The sequence below is a fragment of the Cyprinodon variegatus genome, unplaced genomic scaffold (genome assembly GCF_000732505.1).
Source record: "Cyprinodon variegatus isolate N-32 unplaced genomic scaffold, C_variegatus-1.0 Scaffold208, whole genome shotgun sequence".
Classification (NCBI taxonomy): domain Eukaryota; kingdom Metazoa; phylum Chordata; class Actinopteri; order Cyprinodontiformes; family Cyprinodontidae; genus Cyprinodon; species Cyprinodon variegatus.
This window is the reverse complement of record NW_015150661.1, coordinates 738,593-747,137: the sequence shown is the minus strand read 5'-3', so window position 1 is coordinate 747,137 and position 8,545 is coordinate 738,593. Positions and strand designations below refer to the sequence as shown.

General features: G+C 36.1%; 1 protein-coding gene across 1 annotated transcript; it reads left to right on the top strand.

Annotated features, from left to right (window-relative positions):
• Window positions 1-1,586: 1,586 nt before the first annotated feature.
• Window positions 1,587-6,372, top strand: LOC107088171 (dual specificity protein phosphatase 7-like). Its single transcript, XM_015380179.1, has 3 exons — window positions 1,587-2,291; window positions 4,823-5,251; window positions 6,065-6,372. The coding sequence occupies exons 1-3, from the start codon at window positions 1,922-1,924 to the stop codon at window positions 6,364-6,366; spliced, it is 1,101 nt and encodes a 366-aa protein (XP_015235665.1). The 5' UTR covers window positions 1,587-1,921; the 3' UTR covers window positions 6,367-6,372.
• Window positions 6,373-8,545: the final 2,173 nt, after the last annotated feature.

The window sequence follows — 8,545 nt, the reverse complement described above, 5'->3', positions numbered from 1 at the left end:
TAACTGACTAAGACAGAATCTGTGCAAAAATCAGCATGAATCTAACAACTTATTGAGGTTGTTGGAACCAGTGGTGGTTATAGAGTCTCACAGCTGGAGGAAGGATCTATAATGATAATATTAATAATTTAATTTAATTGATCTTGCCCATTGTATGACCCCCAGGGAGCAGTGTGAGGTTAGGGGTTTTGCTCAGCAACTTGAGGGTTCTGCGCAGTATCCTTGCTGTTCCTAGAACTGCACTCTTCTGGACCGAGATGTCTGATGCCTTCACCTTCCAGATTTTCTCCAGCTCTTCTCTGAGGCCCTATTATTTCTCTAGTTTCTCATGTTTCTTTTCCTGATGTTGCGATCACTTAGTATTGCTATCTCAACCACAACAGCTTCCCTCTGCTTTTTGTCCACCACCACAATGTCCGCTTGGTTTGCCATTACCATACTGTCCATCTGTATCTGGAAGTCCCACAGGATCTTGGCTCACTGGATCATCCTCTACCACCTTTGGAGGTGTTTCCCACTTTGACCTTGGGGTTTCCAGCCCATACTCTGCACAGATGTTCAGAGTATGTTGCTGAGCAAGACCAGTACTAATATAACACATTAATACAGTCATAGATAACATAACTTTCTTTGCAATACATTGATAGTTACACACTATGTCATATATATATATATATATATATATATATATATATATATATATATATATATATATATTATTTATTTATTTATTTATTTTTTGGCAGTGCCTTTGAGTTTCACTTTATGAAACAAACTTCTTTAATAAAAGAAATGATCCTTTCCTAAATATTCTATCTCATAAGGATCAACCTGTAGGGGATACAACCAAATACTGGCTGTCTAACTCCATACAATGAAAAAAAAAAAACGATATAGAAATTAGTAAAATTAATTTCTTAAATTAAGTGTATTTACCCTTGACTTGTATAGATAAATAAGATAATTTGCCAAAGGAATCAGTATTTTTACCCCTAAAATAAGATAATTAGATAGATAAAGAGTGATCAGGGCTAAATGGTTCGATTACAGTTTCTTGCTGTTTCAATGGTGCATCATAGATTCAAATATGAAGCTTTTATAAACCCTTAGCAAAAAGTAGTATATTTGAAGTAAATTCTATTAAGAATACTTGAGTATAAGTTTAGAAAGTATACCGAACAATGTACTTTTAGTGTACTTGAAGTATTACTAAAGTAATACTACGTCGAACTAAATTGGGACATTTACTTTAATAAACAATAAAGTAAACAATAGTATAGTCAAGTACACTTGACTATACTATTATTAAGTATATGAAAAATAGTTTAGAATAAGTACACTCTGATTTTAAGTATGAAATTAGTGCACTTTTGAATAAACTACTTTTTGCTAAGGGAATGATTAAATTATTTAAGTTGTCTCGTTTATTCTTATTTTAAGAAAAAAATACTTTTTGCAGTGTAGTATATAGATCTCCAAACGATTTCATTCAGACTTTGCGAAATTTCAGCTATGACTTTAAATTGTAAGAAACAAACTCCTCCCCTCGATTCGCTCTTCTGTCATGAGAGAAAAAAAAAGTAAAGAGAAGAAAAAAACTCATGCATCGGAATGATTAAAACGACAATGTGCTCCATGAACCCTGGTGCGTTTTAGAGCAGCTGAAGTTGATCGGGACTTTACTGGCAGTGAAACAGGGACATTAAAGTGGAAGGAGAAGTGTTTAGAAACTATTCAGCTCACTCTAACTGATGGAAGGAGAGAGGAGGAAAAAGAGGAAATCTTTTCGCTTAACCAGAATAAGCGCTATGGACTGGCGAGGCAACATTTAACGCTACTTGTTTTGTTGTTGTTTTTTGGGTGAGATGACGGAATAATAAACAAACTACTGGCGTGTTTGTAGCATGATAGTGAGCGCGACATGTCTAACGCGAGGCCGAGTAAAAGCGTGGAATGGCTGCAGCTGGAGTTGGAGAGCGGAGCCTCCTCTCTGCTCCTGCTGGACTGCCGCTCTCACGAGCTCTATGAATCCTCCCACATAGAGAGCGCCATAAACCTGGCCATGACCGGCCTCATGCTGCGGAGGTTCAGGAAGGGCAACATCCCGATCCAGACCGTCATCCCCAAACACGAGGACAAGGAGAAGTTCTTGAGGCGGTGCAAGACGGACACGGTGCTCCTGTATGATGAGAGCTGCGCGGACTGGCAGGACGGAGGCTCCCCGGCCACCACGCTCTCCCTGCTGCTCAACAAACTGCGAGAAGACGGCTGTAAAGCCTATTTTCTAGAAGGTAATCATTCTTATGTCGGTGTTTTATTAGAGATAAATATCCCTTTAAATATGTTTGTTTAAAATTCGACACTTTCCGCGTTATCTGACTGAAAATAATCTATAAAATGACTCCTGTGTCCAACGGTTACAGTTTGAAAGGTGTTCAAAAGTTTGGTGTCACTGCTGAGATTCTCAATTAAAATTCCAAAATGGCTGCAGCATGTTTTGCTTCAGCAGGAACAGACATGTATTTCATGAATGGTCCTTCTAGGGAACCTCAGACTTTTAAAGTGAAGCTCCTTTTTTTTTTTTCACCAGTAATAAAATAAAGTAATAGAAAACAACTTTAAAAAGTAATGCTGACCCTACCCAGAGGCGAACCCAGAACCTTTTCATAAGGGTGGCCAGGTAATAACCAATGTATACTGATAGGCACCAGAACCTCAGGCTCAATCTACACTGTTCCAACTGGAAAATTAACGAGCAAAACATACATATTTTCGAAATAAAGACTAACTATACTTTGCCACAGCCTTTACTAACAAGTAGACACATATATTTAAACATCAGTCCTTTCTAAATAAAAGGTACAGTGTCTGAAACTCTTTCAGTTTTGAGTTCCTGGGTGTAAATCTTTTCCATCGTAATTACTTACCTACTTTTATGAATAAATATTCTGCATAAAATTTATATTTACAAGCACTAATATCTACATAAATTGCTTATTTTTAAAAGTTTTTATTAAAATTGTTATTTATCTATGATTTCACTGTAGACTCCCAGATGACTTGCAGACACACATATTTTTCTCTTTACCCTTTAAAACATAAAATCTAGTTCTGAAAAGAGCATGAGTTCTGTATTTATCATCTTTGATGTTGGTATATTGATGTGTATAATTAACCACAAAAAATATAAATGTTTTGAATATTCCACTTGGGAGTATTACTGCTGCCAACATCTGTATTGGAGGGAAAAAAATGGTAGGGGTGGCCAATGAGTGGCTAAGGGGGGCCATGGCCCCCCATCTACCTCCGCCCCTGCCCCTACCTAATATGTTTCTAAACACCTTCGCTCAGCTGAGTGAAAGAAGGAAAATGTTAAGGATTATTATACAAGTTTATTGACAGGCTATTGAATAGTTATATATAGTTATTGCACAGGGTATCAAATAGTAATTGCACATTAGATATTGCACAAGTTATTGTCATATAAGGTCTTACCTAATAGGTCATTCCCTTGCTTACAGGAAAGATACATTTAGGGTATTTATATATGTATATATTCTCAGCAGTGCTGTTTGAGTTTCACTTTATGAAACAAACTTCTTCAATAAAAGAAATGATCCTTTCCTAAATATTGTAACTCACAAGGATCAACCTGTAAGGGATACAACCAAATACTGGATGTCTAACTCCATACACTGAAAAAAAACTATATAGAAATTTCTTAAATTAAGTGTATTGATTGACCCTTGATTTGTACAGGTAAATGAGATAATTTGCCAAAGGAATCAGTATTTTTACTCTTAAAATAAGATAATTAGATAATATGCACTTGAAATAAGACAATGCAGTTGTGTTTTCTTATTTTAAATCTAAATTGTCTTGTTCCATTGGCAAAATGTCTCTTATCTCCTCAATTCAAGAACAAATGCACTTATTTTAAGAAAAAAATGACTACTCTGTTGTTCCCTTGCTTACAGGAAAGATACATTTGGGGTATTTTATATATATATATATATATCTATATATATATGACATAGTGTGTAACTATCAACGTATTAAAATGAAAGTAATGTTATTTATGACTGTATTAATGTGTTATATTAGTATTGTTTTATCAAGTAGGGATACCTGTTGCTTTTCACTCTCTAAATTAAAACAATTGATTATCTAATAATAACTATCCCGGAAAACAGAAATATGATGAATAATTAACCAGTTAATGACATTTTTCAAATCTGATAAGTTTTTGGCTTTTACAGTTTTACTGATGTGGACTCATGACCAGAGTTAAGATATGCTGCAACTGTTGGCGCTCTGCCTATCCTTCACCTATTGCTGGGCACTGCCTCTCAGCTGTCTGGGTAAAGGCTGATGGGATCATTTGGTTTTAAGAAAGACCAAGTCAGCTATTAGTAGAGACAAAACATGGATAGTTAGGAACTAAAGATGTATCAAAATCAAATTGCAAGTGTGTTGAAAGAAAATTATATCTAAAAAATATATTTTTTGTTAAATTGCAACAGGAATAATTTCGTTTTGGGGTTTAAATTAAAAAATATATGTAATTGTGCTATAATAGTTTATAAAACTACAGTAAATACATTATACTTTTATTCAAACTTATCAAACCATAAAAAAAATTCACGAGCCCATGCTAGGTTATAAACAGACACTGTTATTTCTTGGAGTATTAAGGTTCAGAAGAGTGATCAGGGCTAAATTGTTCAATTACAATTTCTTCAATGGTGCATCATCATAGATTCAAATATTATGCTTTTGTAAATGATTAAATAATTGAAGTTTGTTTTTATCATCCATTTAGGTGGTTTTGTGAAGTTCCACACAGAGTACCCAGAGCACTGCGAGACTCTTCTGGACAGCTCCTGTCCTAGCTCCTCCCCCACTATACCTGTCTTGGGCTTTGGGGGTCTGAGGATTAGCTCGGACTGTTCAGACGGTGAATCTGATCGAGAGCCCAGCAGTGCAACAGAATCAGAGGAGAGCCCCGTTCCCAGCAATCAGCCAGATTTTCCCGTCCAAATCCTTCCTTACCTCTACCTGGGCTGCGCCAAAGACTCCAGTAACCTAGACGTGCTGGGCCAGTACAACATCACGTACATCCTGAACGTCACACCCAATCTGCCCAATGTGTTTGAGCACAAGAGCCACTTCAGATACAAGAAGATCCCGATTTCAGACCATTGGAGTCAGAACCTGTCCCAGTTCTTTCCAGAAGCCATATCATTTATTGGTAAGTGAACCAACAATGTCAGACCTCAGGAAGGTTTTTTGTTACTGAGAATTTCCATTTAAAATAAAAAAAAAAAATTAAAAATCTTTAAAAAATTTTTATCCTTTAGTCATACAATGCATGAAACAAAAGATTTAAATATAAAAAAAAAGAAAAAGTTTTGAAATTTTTAAAACTACCATCTTCATAAAGGAACCCAGCGCTTTGCAGTCCCTAAAATGAAAAAGGTCATTAGTGGTCAAAACCTTAAACTAGTATTGGTCAGAAAAAATCAGTTTATCTCTATTGAATAGTTTTATATATGAGGTTTCCTATTTTTTCATGTGTTTTAACCTGTTAACCACCAAGGCACATGATGCTTAAGGGGCCAATAGGTTTTAGCTGTGGCCGACTATAAAAGGGTCTGGCAGGTGGAAAGGTGGAATACCTATCACTACTTATCAAAAGTTTAAATCGAGTACAACACTCTAATGCGTATTGTTTTTTTGTATTGTTATGGCAGGGTTGCATTTGAGTTTTGCTTTTGGTTTGGTGTTTCTCACTATGACTCCACCTGAAACCACTGTTGTTTGTTTGGTGGTTACTGTGTTGTGTTGTCAGGAGCGGGTTTCTCAGTAGGTTCATACATTGAATGAGGAAGGAAGTGATGCTTCCCCTCTGTTGGGGTTTTGTTTGATTCCAGTTTTGCAAGCTGACAACTGTTTGCTTACTCATAGCTGAGCTGAATTGGAATCGCACCAACCATTATAGCAGAACTTGTTACGGTCATGTTGTTTACACATTTCCGACCTGGATTTTCCCTTTCTCCCGTAGATGAGGCACGATCAAAGCGATGTGGGATCCTGGTCCATTGCCTGGCAGGCATCAGCCGCTCAGTCACAGTCACTGTGGCCTACCTTATGCAGAGGCTGAACCTCTCTCTAAACGACGCGTACGACTTTGTAAAGAGGAAGAAGTCCAACATCTCACCAAATTTCAACTTCATGGGTCAGCTCTTAGACTTTGAGAGGACACTGGGGCGACACACGCCCTGCGATAACCGCTCTACCAGCGAGGAGCAGCTTTTCTTCACCACGCCAACCAATCACAATGTCTTTCAGCTGGAGACGACATGAGGAGTTGTTGTTGTTTCCTTTGGTGGCTTCATCTGAGCTCATCAGATGCCTGAATTGCTGACGCAGGCAGTTAAGTCAGTGACAGTATTCAACTTCACATCGAGCTGCATTGATCTGTTTAACAGAGTCTATGTACAAGGAAATACAAAAGCTACTGTTCTGATGCCTTATTATATAACAATAGAACCAATCTAACTATCCTCCATACTGTATTATTGAATGGCCATGTACAGTCATAATAGATGGACTTTTTTATAATTTTTTGAAGTCTTTGATTCCTTTTGGACTGTTTGTTGTACTTTATGGTTCAGTTATGCATAGACAAGAGCTGGTATGAAAAGTCATATAACATCAAGTAAAAGTTCCACGAAATTAACTTAAAAGTATATAATGTTACCCAAATTATTCCTTTTACGACTTAAATATTGGATACTCTAAAAAAATGGAAATGTTTAAGATCCATAAGGCTGTGTTCAGTTCCCAAAATGATAAAAGTCTTGGAGGGACCAATGGCTGTTCTGGTATGTAATCCAAACTGACCAAAGTACAGTTTAAAACCCTGATCTAACAGCAATAAAATGCCCCAAAATGAGTGAAATAGACCTTTTTTAGTTTTAAAATTAAAGTATTCTTTAAACAAAAACTCAAAAAAGTGTGCTCCAAAAAAGGGCTTCAAAATAATAAGAAATGTGATGTGACCAAAGAGAGACAGCTTTTAATTATAAAAAAAAAATATGATACAATAAAAAAAAAAAAGATGTTACTTAATTAAGGAGTAAAAAAAGGTAATAGAATAAGGAATGAGAAAACTTGATTTAAGATGTAAGAATCACTAAGTACCGTAGTTATGGGTACTTATACAAAATATGTTTTTGCTGTAACACTGGTATTCAAAGCTAAACTGTTCATTTGTTGGGCTAACTATTTCAATAGATCTTATCTTCCATACACTTATAGCAGGCCAAAAACAACAGTTTTGGCTCGGTAGTAGTTTTCATAACTGTATCTACACCATGGTCACAAGGGAGCTTTTGCAACAACTATATTTTTAAATAGACAAATTGCTTTTTTTATGCAAGTTTGGAACCTTCTTCCTGCCAGCCAATCCCACTGTAAAAACAGGGTAGTTGCAACTTAGACAGATCTTGCTTCTAATAAACTGTTGTAACAGTGTGATTAAAAAAAAAAAATAAAACAGGAGTAGTTTGATACCAGCCCATGCCTACATAGGATTAATGCATACAGCAAATCTGTAGCCAATCTGAATGTTTTCTGGGGTCCAATATGTGACTTCATTCAAGCTGAGGGAAATAACCTTACTTATTCAGGTAGCACTACTCCACAGTTTTCCTACTGAAGATTAAGTTTTCACACAGAATTTAGCAAACAATATTTTATGTTCAAATTATGGCAATGCTGTACATATATAAATTTAAACTGTTTAAATATTTACCATCCAGAAGCCATGCAAAAGTTCCAAGATCCTGTTCATCCTGTTTTGTAATCTTTACAGTATGTTTGCCAATTTGTGCTGAGGCCTTGGCCATTCTTTAATATAAAACTGAAGTGTTGGTTACTATGTTGAGGTATAATTTTAAAGACTGGCTTTTCCCATGTTTATAAGGAGCAGCTATGAAAGTAATGAGGGTACCAACAACTGGAAACCCACCTTATTTTGGGGTTTCCCCCGGACACTTTACATCCTGCAGCTACTGCGTACCGGAGTGTGTAAATAGCCTCTTTCTTTCTCTCATTGTACCTGTTTGTATTAGAACAGGTTAATGAATTTAATGCCTGAAAGAAAAAGAAAAGAAGCAAGGATGACTGGAGCGTTCTTACCTCAACAAAGACATTTTTCAGGGATTTTTTTATACAAGTCGGTTGCACGTCATCTTGGCCTCTTAAAACACACCCAAGGGCTGTTTTGTTCCGTATGTTTGTAACAATGCACATAAAACAGTCATTACTGGGGACATTTCTGTAAATCATGAAGGATGTCAAAGTGACCCCGTTGGAACCCATATGTATAGCATATATGAAGCTAAAAGGCATTCTGTACAAGTTTTTACATCAAATATATTGTATATTTTTACTTGAAAATGTGTTTTTTCTTTTTTTTTTATCTACACTTTATGGTTTTTTTCCCTAATAGACAGAAACAAAGTGGTGGTATGGTTAG

Bases quoted from the DNA above. Each gene is read 5' to 3' on its own strand.
- LOC107088171 (XM_015380179.1), top strand. From the start codon at position 1,922: ATGTCTAACGCGAGGCCGAGTAAAAGCGTGGAATGGCTGCAGCTGGAG. The intron at 2,292-4,822 runs GTAATCATTCTT...TCATCCATTTAG, and splicing joins TAAAGCCTATTTTCTAGAAG to GTGGTTTTGTGAAGTTCCAC. The intron at 5,252-6,064 runs GTAAGTGAACCA...TTTCTCCCGTAG, and splicing joins AGAAGCCATATCATTTATTG to ATGAGGCACGATCAAAGCGA.